Here is a 19,354-nt window from a genome sequence, read left to right on the forward strand (position 1 = left end):
GATTAGTGTTTCACAGTCCAATCCCTCTCATTTGTTACAATGATGCATTTATTCTATGGTCTGTTTAAAAAAAAAATGTTTTATCTTAAAATTTGTAGCCTACTCTAGGCTTTATGGCGTGTTCTAAACAACGAGAACCCGGGAAATCTGACTTCCTACTAAAGCGCGTTCACTTATCGGAGATTTCCGTGTATTTAGTTGTTTTGAACTCGGCATGACACCATGTCTTGTTTTGATGTCATGTCTATGCTAATACAGCAAACATTCGCTAGTTATCTAACCAACAACTGTAACGATGTATTTGAGAAGTTAAAATGTATTTATGTTTTCAATAAACATTCAGAGACTAAATATAGTTTGCATGTCAACGGTTTAAGCCAACCGTCTTTTTTGACCCATAGTTGCGCACTCGCCGTATTTCTTTTCGGTACTGAGCAAATTTCAAGTCTGATGAGCTTGAAGATCGAATGTTTACTGTGAACAAGGAGGGTGTACCCGCGTTAAATTACAGTTTTAAGTGGCCAAGTAGGCCACTGTGGCTATTTGAGCGTAATGGGGGTCTACCAGATTGGCCTACAATGGAGAAAATTCATCCCATAACATTTTAACATGGAAATAGCTGTTCTATCATTCAGCCAATGTGTGGTATTCAATGTAGGCCTACATTTCATGAGATTTTTGAAAAACACGTGCAGGTCTTGACAGTAACATGTTTACCCCCTTGTCCTTTAGACAAGGAGGTGACTGAACACATTGTTGTGTTTGCTGCAAGAAACCATTTTACAAAATAAAATTCAATATTCCCATACCATTATTACAGAAAATCAGACAAATTATACGACCGTACCTTATTCAATCTATAACTGGGCTAAGAACTCATTAACTGGCAAAGGATATGAATAAAATGTGCACACGTGGCTACATGCATCTCTCGCTTTGATCTCCAAAATAAGCGCATCTACTCACGACCACTCATGCTGTAAACACAGTCCAGTTCAAAGTAAATGGTACAGATCCATACATGGCAATGGTCTATTTGCATATAGGCTTCCTGCAGCTGTGATTGGTTATGCCACACCGGTCTGTATAGAGTACGGGCTGAGTCATGTGTGTCATTGTAATATGCCGATGCGTTCTGCCTACATCAAAATCTCTTGCATAGTTTGTTTTGTTTGGGTATGTTGCATTGAAAGTGACTATCGCATTCGATCGCAATTGCCACAGTGAAGGGAAACGTTGATAGTGTTAACAGGGAAAATTCTAGAACATTGGTCACCAACCTTTTCTGAGTCAAGATCACTTTCCGAGTCAAATTGCAAGCTGAGATATACTGCTCAGATTTTTTTTTAACATGACTTAAAAAAATGTAAGCCTATGCAACATTAACCAATTAAAAACAGTACTGTAGCAATGAGGTTTGTGCAGTAAGCTATAGGCCCAATACATTAGCACCGCATATTGGCTTTGCTTGAATTGCCCTGTCATTGCATTGTTGTTTGGGCCATTTAAAAAATATATATATTTCAAAATTTGAGGTAGGCTATATGATCACACTGATAATAAATCCGTTGTTGTATTACTTTTGAGGGAGGCACAGCTGACATTTAAATAATTTGCTTTTTTATTTTTATTTCACTGGGCTGATGGTGCCTGCATCTGATGGTCAGTTTCAGAGGAAGGTGAGAGCAGCAGACTGAGGGTCCGCCTCTCATCGTCCTTCCGCTCTCCCTTTCCTCCACAGACACTGACCAAAAAGGGACACCTTCCAACTGATGGCGAATCTCGAGTTGCACCTCATTGTTTCTGCCTCATGCACAAATTCACGTTGTTACTCCTATGAGCAGAGAACTTGAAATATTCCTCAATATTAAAAAGACCAAAGCCGCTAATCATAATAACAACAACGCAAGCCTATCAATAGATGTTCCTACTCATTCATTACTGCTGCAGTGCCTATTGTAGCCCTGAGTGGAAAGGGGAAGAAGGTGTATTTTATGGCTTATAAAAGTGTTGAATACAAAGTGCCGAGTAAGAACTTAAACATGAACTCACTCATAAAAACAGGAGCTCTTTTCTCTATTAATTTGCAGTTTCTCTCTAGTCATGGTTTTAAACGTTTTGAAATCTCACTATCAACTTTGCTGTAGCTTTCTTTTATACCTTCTACGTTACTGCAGACACGGTACTCTGAGCCACCTGATTGGCCAGCGGTAGGGCACTTGATTTGCTCCCCCTGGCCCAGTGGGAAGGCAGAGTTTGTTCCTTCAGACACATGAAATGGTTCAAAATGGCAACAGTGTGCCTACCCAGCATGCAGGGCAGCTGAATCCGGTGCACCTACTGCTAACAGCCCAGACTAATGATGGGGGAAAGGCTTTATCTTGAGTTTTTTACAGAAATGTTTGGCAATCGACTAGGAATGCCTTGGAAATCGACCAGTCGATCACGACCGACCGCTTGGTGACCACTGCTCTGAACTTAACCCAACTTTCTAATCTCGTGCTTCTCTCCAGCGGGCTGATATTTCTCTTGCGCGGCAGTCCTGGGGGAGCTACGCGGCCATCTCGGGCTACTGTGCACCCTAGAGTGAACGTTGCCATCTAGGCCCATATGATGAAAACAAATGGACACTCTTGCCTCTGCAATGATCTTCAAACTGACAGCTTATTTGGTCATTAGGGAGGGGCATTTCAAATAGATTTAATTTATCTATTCAGCTAACCATGTCTTAAAATCATCCGTTAATAACAAACCTCATTTTAAATATAGTTTACTGTATATAATTTAAAAGGCATGCTGAAAAGAGTATACAGCTCCCATTGCAAATTGGGAATGCTTTCTGTGATTTGTATTAGACTGAATACCAGTTGCATTGTCTCAGTGGTTATGTTACACCAAAGGTATTTCTAACCAATACATGTTTCCACTGGGAGAATAATAATGAATTTTATTCTGTTTTGAAAGTGTAACAAAGGTTTTGAACAATCCTCCCAAGAAATTGGCATTGCCTTTTACATTTTTCTGAAGTGAATCCTTCAAAGCAAATGTTCACGTTTTCTTTCATTTCACCCCAGTCATGCGGAACAGTCCCTTGCTGACTTATCGGTGCCATTTTCTTCCTCACCACGGCTGTATGATCAGGCAATGATGACACCAAAGATGTCATTGGACCCTTGCCGCCACTGTCATGCAGTATCAGATGTCACATGGCTGTGTTAACAAAGCACCCAGTCGAGAGGAATCCAAATGGAACTATATAAATATACTGAATCCAGCAGAGTTTTCAGCTGAATGGAATAGGCCCCAGACCAGGGTAGTGCTGTGTTAGTCATTGGGTCTTTTACTTTGGTGTCATACCATCTGTTGCCTTTACTTTGGTATCATACCATCTGTTGGTGCCCAGTGTTGCACCAGACTGCTTGACCACTGGTCAGTCTCTCTTAGGCCTAGTACTTCCTTCTCAACACATTTGAGTGGCATTTGTTGCACTGGCCAATAAGGAAGTGGCCTGAGAGATCGTAAGGCTCAAGATATCTTGCGTCTAAAGTTGCATTGAGTCTGATTGTCAAGGGTTGTTAAGTTCATGAAAAGCATCCCCTATTCTTTTCATGTCTCTTTGACAAGGTGATTGTGCAAGCTCTGTCAATGGAACCGTTTATCTACGACAGTAGGAAGAAGGCCATAGGTCTACTCTTTTAGACTGTGTACAGAAGAATTCACGTTACAATGAATTCTGAATGAGAAATTATATTCATGGTGTCAAACCTGCAATTGTTTGAGTCGGTGCTGTATTTCATTTCTTCCTGCACTGCCAGTAAAACCAAAGCAACTTTTGGAGAAACATTATTCAAACTCATCGATAATGTAATTTTACCGGCTGTTATCAATGCTAAACCCAGTGCTCCACTGGCTCTCCGGTTTCATAGGCTATGCACATTTGATTGCGTTTCTGCACCTGTTTTCAATTAGACTGACGCTCAAGGTCAGAGACAAGGACGAGGTTTATGCTTAGTTTGACAGACACGTTCACTTCCAAATGACACTAAATATACAGTAGTGACTTGGGAGTCCTTTGGACTTGTGATCTAATCAGGTGAAATCCTGTATTTCCCTGAGTAGGGATTCAACATGCTGCTGGTTTTACCTGGAGAGCGATTAAAGTACAGCTGCATGCTGAGGAATGATCTGGAATCTAGTCCTATGCAGATATGGCCGTAGTTTATGTGAGAGAGTCCCGAGAGAACATGGGGTACTTTCGGCTCCCTTTCCCTCTGCCATTCTTGTTCTATCTCTGCTACTCATTTTCTCCCTCTCTCTGGGAGACTGCTGCTCTGCTCGGCGCAGGCCATATAATCTCTAAGGTCAGTGAATCGGGCTGAGGCAGCAAACTGACCCCGGTGGGGGATTTGAGTGTCATGTCTTTGCTCTCCTCAGGAAGGGACAGAAATGCCTGGCGTGACTGGGATGCCATGTTAGGGCCTCCTCCAGTTCCGTATCATCGGCCCTCGGGGGTATAGTCCTACATCCAGATCTAGTAGTTGAGTATAGGGATGTGTAGTGCCAAAGCAGGTTCTCTTCCTACTCAGGTCAGCTGCCCATGATAGATTTGTCACACGGCTGGAGGTGTTGGAAACATGAGCTATATGAAGCCATGTTTAAACCTTGTCTAGAGCCATGGTCCCAGTCTGTAATAAAAGGTACTTTTTTTTTTGTTGCCTTGTTTCACTTGCATAGATCATCTTAGATAAGTGACATTTTGAGGATGGCTTTTTTTGTGGACGCTTCGGTCTGAAGTGGTTCTTGCAATGGTTTCAGGCCATTTGGAAATGTCAGCGAAAGAAGAAGAATGTTGACTCATCTCTGATTGTGGGAAAGAATGAAGGTGTGTCATAGGGAGGATCAACGTGTCTGGGCGAGTCTTTTAACAGAGGACTGCTTTACAGCAAGGGCTCGCCAACCTGCTCAGCAAGTCTGATGAGATTTCCGGTTGGGCGACCATATTGCTTCTTGATCATCCAGCTCATGAACTTTACATACCATCCCACTCACGGCTGAGAAAATTCTCCGGAAAGTTGTTCCCGAACCGTGGCATGTGTGAGACAGAAAGCGCAAAGCCGTGCACTTCTTGTTAGTTTGATATAAATGGAAGCTGTTTGATGGTAATGGTGCTCTACAAAGGCTGTTCTTGTTCTTCAAGATCACATGAGATTCAGAAGTGAGGCAGAAAATTTGATCACTCTCTGCATAATTGCCATCAAGTGAGTGCAGTGTTGCTGCTTGGTTGGCATCGGGTGTTGTAAACCATGGGAGAAATATGTGCACATTGCAAATAAATTGTGTGGAAAATGCCATATAATTGCCTGTTATAAAATGCATTGTCCGAAGAATCGTTGTTATTTGTGTGTAGTAAAATAGAGTTTGTGTTTGTCATAGTTTGTTGTTGGTCATATCTCTGTTATTGTCTTCTCTTTGCCTGCATAGGAAAAGTTAAGTGCATGGTTCTAAATTGATTATAGGTGTTTATTGGTAGTAGATTTGTGGACGCTAACAGTTGCATGGGGTGAGAAAGAGTATATTAGTAGTTTTTTCACTGTAGCTTCTGACAAGTTTATAGAGCATATTGTACAGTTCTATGGTTGCATAATGGAAGCCCCACCAGGCATCCAGTTAATCAATGTGTTTTGTTTTTGTTAATGTTTAAAATTGGGCAGGGTGGGTACGGGTTGTTATGGAGATGGGAGTTATTTTCTGCCACTGTAGGATGTTCATTATTCTGTCCTTTTTATTTTTTCAGATTCCTTTCTTTCCTCTTCGCCTGTATCTCTCATTCAGTCTCCGCAAGGCAAGTGTATGGTTCTCTTACGGTGCTCGCCTGCTGTCCTCTGTCCTCCCTCTCCCTTTATCTCTCTTTCTCTGTCCTTTTCTCTTGCTCGGCTGCCACTGTAATGCCTTCCATCCCTCTCTCGAGTGCCCCTCTCCTCCTCTAGGCCAGACCAGACCAAGAACTTCATACTAGAGGCCTGCAAAGAAACCTGCTCCCTATCATCCCCCCACTCCGCAATCTTCAACCCACCCCCACCCCGCTCCTTCCCTCTAGAAGCCCTGTAACGTCATCCCATCTGTTTCCTATGCTGCTGACCCTCTGCTGCCTGCACTAATTGCAATTTAGCAGGGCAGCGTGGCCCATCCCTCTTTCAACAGTGTCTGACAGTTGGAATTTTTTAAACCCCCCCCCCCAACTGGAGGCAAGAAATACTCTATTAATAGCAGCGAAATGGCTAACCCCATAGCCTCTGACTGACACCAATGGTGCATGTCGAGGGAGAATCACTGTTTTTAAGGGGAGTTTGAGATCAGGCTCAAAAACGGTTTAATCTCTGTTGCCAGAGGAAAAATCTCTTCGGGCATACATGTAATGTACCCAACCTAGGTACCATATTGTCTACAGTATATAGGCTAGACACAGCCGGATACGTGATGGTGATTAATCCCCAGGTCTAATTGCTATGTACAGTAAATGAGTAAGCCATCTATTGATGGTGTCGTGCTACAGTACGTTGATTCCCAGTGGAATGTATTGAAATTCCCAATTGGAACAGAGCCGTTCCCAATGGAATAGATTGGCATAAATTGGCATCAAACACTTGAAAAGGGTGACCTAGAGTAGCGTTATATACTCAAACAAGCAATCCAGTGTAGAAGAGCAGAGCATGTTTGAAATTAGTTTAGTCATTTCCCCCAAGCTCTCGTACTCCCCTCCAAAAGCAACCTGCTCTGTTTTTACCCCATCAGAAAACAAGACCTAGAAATCAAAGATGTGGGGAAAAAAACACATCTCCACTCCCCACAGTCTCACAGCAAGCTGATCCATTTCCAGTCTTTACTTTCTGCTCTGTCACATTATTTAGGTCAACGGCACTGTAGGTCCAAGATAATCCCAAGATTGCCACTTATTTTAAGAAAGCAGAGAGAAGTTCAAGATCACTTTGTGTGCGGGAGGAGCTAAAACTCTAAAAATGGATCAGGTTGGTTGTCCCAGGGGACCCTAGCTGTCCTTGGATAGATTGGCCCCTTCCCTCCAGGCCTTAGGCCCTATCTCTAGAAGCCCCCCTCCCCATCAATCCCGCTCCAGTACCATCACCGGCACAGAAGGATGAGAAGCACTGAAGGGATCCACTCCACTCACTGCTTATTGCCTTCTCCAGGCAGGTGTCTGAGCCCTGGACCCTGGCTGCCCGCTGTCCCACCACCTCTGCTTATGGCTTCTTAGGCTTTTTTGCATGTGACCTCTGCTGGAGCCAAAAAGTAGGTTTTCTTTTATGGTTTCATTGTTTAGATTGAGTTCTTTTGATTTTCTCTCTTGATTTGGCTTTTGGGGGGTTTCTTTTCTACAACCCAATTTTGTAGTATTTATAATAATAGTGTTTTTTTAGGCCTAGGAAGTAACCTAAAGAATGGATAGTATAGAGATTATTAAACCCCCGACTAGACAGGATAGATTTTCAGTTACTGCCCATGTCGTGCTAGGATATTCACACAGTCAAACAGTGAGCTAATCACACAGTGAGGGAGATGGGCCTTGGGACCTATTCCCTCCATCACTAATTGGATATGACAGGGCTGTACCCAATGGAATTTGATCTCTTATCATTCTGTGGTTCCTCTGCAGCAAACATATTTGGCTGGATTCAGACTTGTTTTTGCGAATGCTTAACAATAACAGATTGTTAGGCCTATCACCACGGGATTTGATGCACAAGTGGAATGTGACTTAGAGGCGCAATATCCTCTTGCCTTGAAGTGCATATGTAATATGCAGTTCTGGTCCTTGTAAAGATATCTAGCTTTTGCTTGACTAGAGGCAAACGTGCATCCTAGCTAAGATGGAATCCTTAATGGAATTACTGGAAGACTCTTATCAAGTAAGCAATTTGACTCCTTCCCATAGTGTCAAAATGATTGAGGTGATTGAGACTTTCTCATCGTGAAGAAGCACATCTCTTTTAAGTTGCCTTTCTAGGCATATTGTGATATGTTGGTTGGCCTGTGCCAATGATTGTCTATTATATTGACAAATAGTCAAGTGACCGCTCTAACGATGGAAATGCATGTCCTCAAAAATGGAAGGCAGGTGGGAGGAGACAATATCAAGTTGGACCATTCTAGCCAATGAGAGTGCAGATAAGCGTGTGAACAACAGGCCATAAGAGATATAGGACTCATCTTTGACAGCATCTCCATTTTAAAGTAGTCGATCGTGATTATTGGAGCAGTTGCTTGGGACATCTTGTGACTATGTATGGTCCTTGCCCCGGTCCAAACCTAATCTCCATTTTAAAGCAGTTAATTTTCTTTTGTCATTGGCCTATTGCTAACCAACTAATAGGAATCCCCATCCAGTTGACTACTTTAAAATGGTGGAAGCCCTCAATGGCAATTTCCATGCTAAAACGGATTATAGATAGTGAGGACTCAATCGTGGATATCTCTGACAACAGGCACAATGGCAATGTTGTCATTTTCAAAGTTGGTGAAATGCCATTCACTTATCAGTGCATTCGTAACAACCTAACATTATGAAACATCTATTCGATCAAATAAGCGTTGCATAGCAAATTAGAAATAAAACGGTTTGTTGACTAAATTCGACACTGTCATTGACCTCGTTACAAAAATTCCTCACTTCGTGGCCTTAATTTCATGGACAGATTTTGTGCAGAGTAAAACCTCTCGCTTTGCCTCTTCTGCTCTGCCTCTGCTCAACAGTCCATTTAAAATGGGGTTTAGTAATGAAAGTGTCCCTTTTTGAAGCCCACACACTTTAACACTCTCACTCAACTCCAATGCCTATGCGGAGTAGATTGCGTAAGAGGAGTGGGGCGTGGAAGTGCAGTGATGCTCACCTTTGAGGATGAATGAGTATTACCAAACAGTTCAAGTGGGTGACAATAGATAAAACTCCCCTTTGACAGTGTTTCTTATGAAGTGTTTTGGGTCGTGTTATTAGTGATTACAAAATACTACAGATAACTCGTTGATGCAAGTTATTGAGTAGGCTAGTGTATGAAATGTACGGTAACATTTAATATGAAATGAAAACACCATTGATTTGTTCTTCTTTCACACATTTTGGACTAATTCATATTAATGTCCAGTCTGGTTTTTATAGCTGCCAATTCTCTATGTTCGCTTGTCGCTCAGTTGTTGAAATTGACAAGGGGGACCATGGGACTGAAAAGGGATCATGTGATTTTTGCAGACTATATATGTATGCCCCCTTGCCTCACAATACCTGTGGCACTCTGTCATTGGGGGGATCCTTGTTCCAGTCCGATTCTAATGTCACCTCTGCTCTGGCACGAGGAGTTGGCGGCGGGTTAGCTCGCTTAGTGACGTGATTGACAGACAGCAGCACAGGGGGGACATTCATTATTTAGGAAGCCTCCCCACACCAGGGGCATTGTCCAGCTTTTTCTCTGTGTTGTTTTAGCTGGGTGTTTAGAAAATCTGGCTGCGTTTTACAGGCAGACGAATTCTGGTCTTAGTTCTACTGATTGGTCTTTTGACCAATCACATCAGATATTTTCCCATCAGATCTTTTCAGAGCTGATCTGATTGGTCAAAAGACCAATTAGTGAGAAAAGAAAGACCAGAATTAGCCTGCCTGTGTAAACGTAGCCTTTGCAGTTCAGTTACATCTTCCTGTTGATTTAACAGATAGCAGGGTAGACAGGGGCCAGTAGAGTGCAAGTTACAGCCATGAAAATTGGCCCATAGGCCCTCTCTGCGAATGAGACCAGTCCTGTAAATCAATTATGTTTTTCATTCATTCCGCTTTCTATTCGTTATATTATTTCTTGCTCTATTGCTTGTCTACATTCCAGGGATGAGTCATTCAAGTACATTAAAGATATTGGACCTGCGTTAAACTGCTTGATTAATATCCCACCTAATTTACAAGATTGAGGTACGATGCATTAACATGATGATTATTATAATGAGCTCTGCATTACATTACTGCATTACATACATACATCTGCAGTATTAAAGACATCAGGAAGTGTGTTCCCCTTGGTATGTAGGCCTAATGAGGTTGTGTTCAAATGGGAGACACAGCTCATGGGTAAAGGGTGTACAGTGGGTCCATAATTATTGGCACCCTTGATAAAGATGAGCAACAAATAAATAATACAAATACTGAGCTATAGTGTATGATAATCATTTTTTACTAATACTATTGCTCAGGGAAAAATACAGTTCCGGTCAGAAGTTTGGACACTCATTCAAGGGTTTTTCTTTATTTTTTACTGTTTTCTACATTGTACAACAATTGTGAAGGCATCAAAACTATGAAATAACACATATGGAATCATTTAGTAACCCAAAAAAGTATTCAAAGTAGCCAGCCATTGTCTTGATGACAGCTTTGCACACTCTTGGCATTCTCTCAACCAGCTTCACCTGGAATGCTTTTCTAACCGTCCTTGAAGGAGTTCCCACATATGCTGAGCACTCGTTGGCTGCTTTTCCTTCGCTCTGTTAAGTGTTAAGTGCTGGTTAAGTATGCCTTGAATTTAAATCCAATTGTATTTGTCACCGAATACTTACCGTGAAATGCTTACTTACAAACCCTTACCCAACAGTGCAGTAGAGTTCAGAAAGTATTTACTAAATAAAAAGTAACACAGTAGAATTACATAACAATAACAAGGCTATATACAGGGTGCACCGGTACCTGAGTAAATGTGCGGGGGTACAGGTTAGTCAAGGTAATTTGTACATGTACATGTAGGTAGGGGTAAAGGGACTATGCATAGATGATAAACAGTGAGTAGCACCAGTGTAAAAACTTGATCAATTGTTCAGATGTCTTTATAGCTTGGAGGTAGAAGCTGTTAAGGAGCCTTTTGGACCTAGACTTAGCGCTCCAGTACTGCTTGCCGTGTGGTAGCAGAGAGAACAGTCAGTGACTTGGGTGACTGGAGTCTTTGACAATTTTTTGGGGCCTTCCTCTGACACCATCTGGTATATCGGTCCTGGATGGCAGGAAGCTTTGCCCCAGTGATGTATTGGGCTGTACGCACTACCCTCTGGAGCGCCTTATGGTCAGATACTAAGCAATTGCCATACCAGGCGGTGATGCAACCGGTCAGGATGCTCTCGATGGTGCAGCTGTAGAACCTTTTGAGGATCTGGGGACCCATGCTAAAAATAAATAAATCACAGACAGTGTCTCCAGCAAAGCCCCATCACACCTCCTCCATGCTTTACAGTGGGAACCACACATGCATAGATTATCCGTTCACCACCTCTGCATCACACAAAGACATGGCGGTTGGAACCTATTCTGTAAAAGACCATCTTCTGTATACCACCCATACATTGTCACAACACAACCGATTGGCTTAAACACATTGAGAAGGAAAGAAATTCCACAAATGAACTTTTAACAAGGCACACCTGTTAATTGAAATTCATTCCAAGTGACTACCTCGTGAAGCTGGTTGAGAGAATGCCAAGAGTGTGCAAAGGGTAGCTACTTTGAAGAATCTCAAATATAACATATATTTTGATTTGTTTAACACATTCTTTGGTTACTTCATGATTCCATATTTGTTATTTCATAGTTTTGATGTCTTCACTATTATTGTACAATGTAGAAAATAGTACAAATAAAGAAAAACGAGTAGGTGTGTCCAAACTTTTTGACTGATACTGTATGTTTAACAGGTAATAAAAATGAATCTAAAAAAGATATGGATCAAAATGATTGGCAACCCTGTGTTCAATACACCCGCCCCCTCCCCGTCCGAGGATAACGTCACTGAGCCTTTTTCTAAAATGTTTCATGAAATTGGAGAACAAATTGGGAGGGATCTTAGACCATTCCTTCATACAGAACCTTTCCAGATCCTTGATAACCTTTTGTCCGCGCTTATGGATTTTGAGCAACGTCATTGGCACTTGGATTGAAGCTAGTTCTATGATCAGATGACATGAAAATAGAGCTCTTTGGCCACACACACCAGTGGTGTTTGAAAAGCAAATGCAGAATAGTACCACATAGCTACAGTAAAATATGGTGGTGGATCTTTTATGTTACGGGATATTTTATTTCCACTGGTCCCGGAGCCCTGGTTAAGGTCAATGGCATCATGAACTATTTTTAGCCAAAAACCTGGTTGTCTCTGCAAAGGAGGCTGACTCTTGGATGCAAGTGTCTCTTCCAGCAAGATGACAACCCCAAGCACTAATCAAAATCCACAAAGAAATGGCTAATTAAACACAAAATCAATATTTTGCAAGGGCCATCTCAGTATCCGGACTTGAACCCCATTTGAATACCTGTGGCTTGAAATAAAGTAGGCAGGCGATAAGCGCAGACGCAGATAAAGCATTTTTATTTTTATTTAACTAGGCAAGTCAGTTAAGAACAAATTCTTATGTACAATGCCGGCCAAACCCAGACGAACCTGGGCCTATTGTGTGCCGCCCTATGGGACTCCCAATCACGGCCGAATGTGATAAAGCCTGGAATCGAACCAGGGACTGTAGTGACACGTCTTGCACTGAGATGCAGTACCTTAGACCACTGCTCCGCTCTTAACTCGGGTTATTAAGGCTCTGGAAAGATTCTGTGTGGAGGAATGGTCTAAGATCCTAACCAACGTGTCCTCCAATTTCCTAAAACCATTTTAGAAAAAGGCTCGTTATCCTCGCAAGGGGAGGGTGCTAGTAATGAAAACGGGTGTTTGCTGTGAACACTGAGGGTGTACCCGCTTTAAGTTACAGTTTTAACAGTGGCCATGTAGGCTACTGTGGCTATTTTGATCATAATGTAGGTCTAACAAAGTTGCTTACAATCAAAAACAATGGAGAAAATCCATCCCATAAACATTTTAACATGGAAATAGCTGTTCTGTCATTCAGCCTATCATTCAGCATACAGTAGCAGCCAATGTGACTTTTGAAAAACACTTGACAGTAACCTGTTTATCCCCTTGTCCTTCAGACAAGGAGGCGACTGAAAAATGTTTTTGTTTCATGAAAGATGCAACTTCACAAAATAAAGTACATTATTATTCCCATACCATTATTACAGAGAATCAGATAAATTATGCTACCCTCTGCCTATTGGCTACATAGCTTATTCAAACCTGTCACAAAATACAACACTGCCCCTTTAATAAAAAAATAAAAAAATCTCTTTGCCTGACTCACTTTTCCTAGAAATGTACACGTTTTGTGCTCTTGTAGGTAGCAATCACCCCCCCTATTGCTGACTACAAATGATCTATAACTGGGATAATAACTGAACAAAATGTGCGCACATGGCTACATGCATCTCTTGCGTTGATCTCAAAACTCAGGACCACACGTGTAAAAACAACATTACAGTTCAAAGTAAATGGCACAGGTCCATATATGGCAATGGTTAATTTGCATATAGGTGTACTGCAGCTCTGATTGGCTATGCCATGTTCTGTGGAGAGTGTGGCTGAGTAGTGTGCAATAGAATCTTACTCCGATGTGTTCTGCCTACAACAAAATCTCTTGCATAGTTCATTTTTGTTTCGGTATGTTGCGTTGATTCGATCTCAATTGCCACAGTAAAGAGAAACGTTTATAGCATTAACTAATAGGGACCACTCTAGAAAGTTGAGTGAAGTTCAATCTCGTACCTCTCTCTATGGGCTGTAAATACCGTTCCTCTGGCTAGAAACTCACTGCAGGGTTTTGAAAAAACCAATTTTTCTTACTTTTAATCCTGCCGCGTGATGTCACGGAGAAGCATTTATTCTAAGGCCGTTCTTAATCTTTTCACCACCGATCATAAAAATGTGCCATTTTCACATATCTAGACACTGGTATTGTGCCGGAGATCATGAATATGAGGTTGAAAAGTGGCGGAATTGCCCTTACAAAATCTCTTCCTCTGAGCGACTGTATAATATAATTTCCCAATTTTTTTGTGGGGGGGGGTGGAAGCATACAATATAGCTCAGTATTGGTATTATTTTATACCTTTTTTTTGCTCAAATTTATCAAGGGTGCCAATAATTATGGAACCCACTGTATGTGTTAATTAAGCCATTATGGAAATCGTGTAATGTCGTTTAACTCTTTTATACCAGGCTGCAGTCACTTAACCCTAGTCTCTGGCCCATAAATTGCCTTGCGAGTTCAAACAAGGAGTGTTTATCCTATGTGACCTTTGATTCCGGACTCGTCTTCCAGGCACATTTTATGTATCTCGTCCCCGTTGTGTCACATTCAGTTCTATGATATCATCCCTGTGCTCTTTTATGTTAGTCTTCTGGAGATGTGAGTTACTGCTCAACGGTTCTCATGAGATCATTGATATAACCCAGAAAGCGGAAGGAATGATGAGGGAAGAAGATTTTGTGTATTACCCAATCGTGTTTCTTCAGATGTGGAAACTTTGGGTGGTGACTTGACAGGGCTTCCAGAGAAACAGAGCGGTTTGTAGTGTCCCATGTTTTTTTTCCAGTAATAAAGTGCCATGTATTTTGTAGAACATGTCAGTCAGAGTACCTGATTTAACAAAACCCCGGCCATATTCTATGCAGCTGTAAATATATGAATATGCATTTAGATAAATGAATATACGGCCACAGGGCACACAGTTGTGTAACAGCGTTGTTTATATATGCAATTTTGTTATTTTGTTGTGGAGCTGCTTCATTTCGACCATGCAAGTCATTTCGAACGTTGCCTCATTGAAAATGCTCTTCAATGGCAACAACTTGAGATGCTAAGTCAGCATGCCCGACTGACACACCCTCATCCATTGCTGCAGTTATACAGTGCCATGCATGACTGCTTGGGCTGCAACAAAATGGCCTCCGCCGAATATAACTGGAAGTGCATGGGAGTTTGAGTGTGTCTGTGATTTTTTATTCCCTCCCTCCTTTCTCCCCCTTCCCCTCCTTACCTCTGTGCATGGCCGATGCAGACAAAGGAGTGGTGCTGGGCTCTGATAAGCCCACCTCCGAAGCCGTGACCACCTCCCTTCGCTTCGCCGGGTCTTCTCAGTCCGGTTCGTTTTCGCCCGCTAACTATGGGAGCGAAGCATCATCAGGTCCGTCTGATGGAAAGCCAGATTCGCCAATCGTGACATCCCCCGTGTCTGAAAGGATAAAGGCACTGGAGGCCCTGGCAGCGAAGAAGGAGCCAGAGCCCAAGACGGATGGAGGCTTTCCTCATTTCAAAGAGCGCCACTATGAAAAGTCTCCTACTGAGGTGCCGGCAGAGACCACCTCACCCTTCCAGAAAAAAGGAGCCTCCACTGATCAGGATTCACCAGAATCTCCCTTTGAGGTCCTGGGAGAAGCACGGCAAGGGAGTGATTTTGAAGATACCGCAGACTGGATGAGAGCTCACTTACCCCCTGTGCCTGACTTTGAGGACAAAGTAGATTCAAACAAAGATGCTCTTGTGTTAGAGAACGATGGCAGATCCCAGGATATAAAAGGGGAAGATAAAGCTATAACTGATGTTCCAGAGGCATTTGCGTGTGTCCCTGACGCTTTCATGGACTCTCCCATCGAAGGGTCTAAACTTAAAAATGTGTTCAAAGATCCAGCGCAGCAGTCTAGCGTAGAGGACGAATCTGAATTTGACCTGAGCTTCCTACCTACAGCATACATGACAGACACCCAAGGGCCCTCTGACCTTGACTCTGAGCACCCTGCCTCTCCTGCGCCTCCTGCTGGTTTTAACTCTCCCCCTCCACCCCCTCCCTCTGACTCAAAAGAGAACGACTCAAAGACCAAGCAGACCCCATGGGGTGATGAGGTAGTCGAGGTCGACAGCTCAGGAGACTCTGATGACACTGTCATTGAGGATGCAGTCTCCATCCTTGCCCCTTCCTTCCCTACCCCCTCTTTGTCAAGTGATACTGCACCTGCCCCCAAACCCTCTGCTCCCTCTCTCCCTACCGAAGAAAAGGAAACTCCTCTAGCAAAGCAGCCGATGCAGGTCCCTACCATCAATGTTATTGAGACAGACGAGCCGAATTACAGCGATGAGGAGATGGAGATGGAGGAAGAGGAAGAGGAGGAGGAAAGTTCTGAAGTTGTGAAAGACACCGTGAAAGAGGCACCAAAAATCCCTGAGCCACAACCAGACGTCACTAAAAAGGAATTCTCCAAAATTCCCCCCTTAGAATATGAGGGTTACTCTCCTCCCTCCTCTCCAGTCGACTCTGATGCTGAATACTCACCTAAACACAAGATCTTGAAATCTGAATGCGATACGGATGATCAAGAGACAGCACTATCTAATGATGGGATACAAGGTGCTGCTGTGTCAAAGAGCTCTAGTTCTGAGGTATCACAAGCCCAGAAAGTTGAGTCTGATAAATCACAGACCCCCAATGAGTCTAATGAAAAGTCTTCTCCGTCCAATGCCAAACCTTCTGAGAAAACCGCAGAGAACCTTTCGGAATTTACAGAATATGATGACGATGACTGGTCAACTGACGCACAAGAGATCTTAGTGAAGTCTAGCTCTGCTAACGTTACTTCTCAGGATCCTCAACTTCACCCCACATCCAAGTTTGAAGAGTCTGATATTAAACAAGATTATATGCAGACAGTTGAGCTTTCAAAATCCAACTACATGCAGGATGACACAATCCGTAAATACGGATCTTTTGAGGACGAAGACGCACTGCAACCCACGGATGACACCATTGACAATAAAGAGCTGAACTTTGACACTGTACCAGAGCCCTCTCCCTCGGATCCAACCTCTCAGATCCATATCGGAACACTACTCCCTCAAAACAATGCAACTACCATGATCTCAGATTTTGAGAATCTCACCTCGATGGATGAAGATTCCTTCCCCAAGCCAGTCGGTGGCCAGCCATCTCCCAGGGAGTTTCCCAAAGATCCATTCTCCTCTTTCCAGAGCGAACCACCTGGCAACACCATGGAGCCCAAGACTGAGGAGAAACCTAACGATGACATCATTGCAGATCGCATAGTCAACAGCAAGACTCTCCCACCACAGGAAGCTGTGGCGGAGAAGGACACTAAAGCAGGACACCATTCGCCAGACAATACCAGTGATCCAGAAAGCATTGAGCCGGACTGCTCTGTCTCTGGTGCCACGGACAGCTTCGTCGAGTTCATGAGGGAGTGCCTGAAGTCACGACAGGACGAAGATCCAGAAGACATCCGTCAAGGTCCCACAGCCAAGGATGAGTGTCCTCCCTCCCAGTCCACACCAACCATTATCATGGATCTGGAGCAGGAACACCTCACTATTAATGCCCTTAAAGAGTTGGGCAGCAGCCAAGAAGAGGAGGATGACCTTCAGTCTAGTTTCAAGGCCTTTGAGAAATCCCAGTCTTCCTTCACCTCAACAACCTCCGACCATCCTTCACCCCAAAACAAACCTGCGTCCGACAGCGCGTATTCCAAAGAGGTAGAAGCCATCGACGTGTGGGTGGCTGAGGCCTACCACCTTGCAGAGCATGTCTTGACAGCAATACTAACGCACTTGTCAGGTAACATGCCTCCCCTCTGGGCTCTATGCCTGCTAACCTCACGCAAGCATAGCACAATGACCACACTCTTCCTCCCTCTCTCTCTCTCACTTGCATCTTTCTTCTAGCATCTGGTCCTCTTATTCAAAGTGTGAGTACACTAACTATATAACACATGGTTGCATGTGTCTGAGAATTTTGATAATACCATTTAGATTTTTCCTGATACAGCGCCATGGCTGTATTACTTACAGGTCCAATTTAATGTTTGGGGACACCTACTCGTTCAAGGGCTTGTCTTTATTTTTTACTATTTTCTACATTGTACAATAATAGTGTAAACATCAAAACTATGAAATAACATATGGAATCATGTAGTAACCAAAAAAGTGTTAAACAAATCAACATTTATTTTATATTTGAGATTCTTCAAAGATTCTTCCACACATGCAGATATTATCTGTTCAGAAACACAGCGGTTGTAACCAAAAATCTCAAATTTGGGCTCATCAGATCAGAGGACAGATTTTTACTGGTCTATTGTCCATTGCTCGTATTTCTTGGCCCAAATAAGTCTCTTCTTATTGGTATCCTTTAGTAGTGGTTTCTTTTCAGCAATTCGACCCAGAAGACCTGATTCACGCGGTCTCCTCTGAACAGTTGTTGTTGAGATGTGTCTGTTACTTGAACTCTGTGAAGCATTTATTTGGGCAGCAATCTCAGGTGCAGTTAATTGACAATTTCTGAGGCTGGTAGCTCTCATTAACTTATCCTCTGCAGCAGATATAACTCTGGGTCTTCCTTTCCTGTGGCGGTCCTCATGAGAGCCAGTTTCATCGTAGCGCTTGGTTTTTGTGACTGCGCTTGAAGACACTTTCAAAGTTCTTGAAGGTCAGTAACTTCAAACAATTTCATGTCTTAAAGTAATGATGGACTGTCTCTTTGCTTATTTGAGCTGTTCTTGCCATAATATGGACTTGGTCTTTTACCAACTATCTTCTGCATACCACCCCTACCTTGTCACAACACAACTGATTGGCTCAAGAAGAAGGAAAGAAATTCCACAAATTAACTTTTAACAAGGCACACCTGTTAATTGAAATGCATTCCATGTGACTACCTCATGAAGCTGGTTGAGAGAATGCCAACAGTGTGCAAAGGGTGGCTACTTTGAAGAATCTCAAATATATTTTGATTTATTTAACTTTTTTTTTGGTTACATGATTTTTACATGATTCCATATGTTATTTTGTAGTTTTGATGTCTTCACTATTATTCTGCAGTGTAGAAAATGGTAAAAATAAAGAAATACCCTTGAATGAGTAGGTGTGTCTAAACTTTTGACTGGTACTGTATGTGCCAGACTGAAATCTGGCTCTTACAGTCATCCTTATGAAGGTCTCCACGTTCAGACAGAGTGCAGTTGCCCCCCCCATGTCCTTAAAAGCTTAGAGTAATCATGGTCGGACAGTGGGTGGTGGGGAGTTCAAACATGGTGCTCCAGTGTCTGCTTTCAATGCCCCTGGATGTCAGGCGGAGAAGTCGATTCACCAGTGTTGGGTTTCTGCTTTGGTGCAACTTTCCACACTACGCTGCACTTAGACAGGACAGGAGACGATCATGCCAGAGACGCGTGATCATTCTGAAGGCGCAGACTTTACTTTACCTTTTATGATGGTCATTATTATCGACGAGCTGGATTGGATATTACAAGAGCATGGCCAGACACGCTGGAGAAACTGCAAAAAATTATAACAGCTTACTCGTGCTTTGTCCAACTCCCCTGACTAACGTTGCCATGCCAGTTTGAGTTGGCAAAAACCCATACAGAAGGGA

The 19,354-nt window shown here is 42.8% G+C and overlaps 1 protein-coding gene across 3 annotated transcripts in view; it reads left to right on the forward strand.

Annotated features, from left to right (window-relative positions):
* Positions 1–19,354, forward strand: part of LOC112260073 (reticulon-3) — a 32,940-nt gene that overhangs the window by 1,037 nt on the left and 12,549 nt on the right. Inside the window, exon 2 of one of the 3 annotated variants that reach the window (XM_024434892.2) lies at positions 5,795–5,842. The exons of 1 other annotated variant lie outside the window; for it this stretch is intronic. In XM_024434892.2, the coding sequence (XP_024290660.1) occupies positions 5,795–5,842 (48 nt within the window). Of the gene's footprint in view, positions 1–5,794; positions 5,843–15,067; positions 17,540–19,354 lie in introns of those variants that run through there. One more of the 3 variants, XM_024434891.1, reaches the window with a different exon arrangement.

Source organism: Oncorhynchus tshawytscha, linkage group LG10 (assembly GCF_018296145.1).
Source record: "Oncorhynchus tshawytscha isolate Ot180627B linkage group LG10, Otsh_v2.0, whole genome shotgun sequence".
In the NCBI taxonomy this organism is placed as follows: Eukaryota; Metazoa; Chordata; class Actinopteri; order Salmoniformes; family Salmonidae; genus Oncorhynchus; species Oncorhynchus tshawytscha.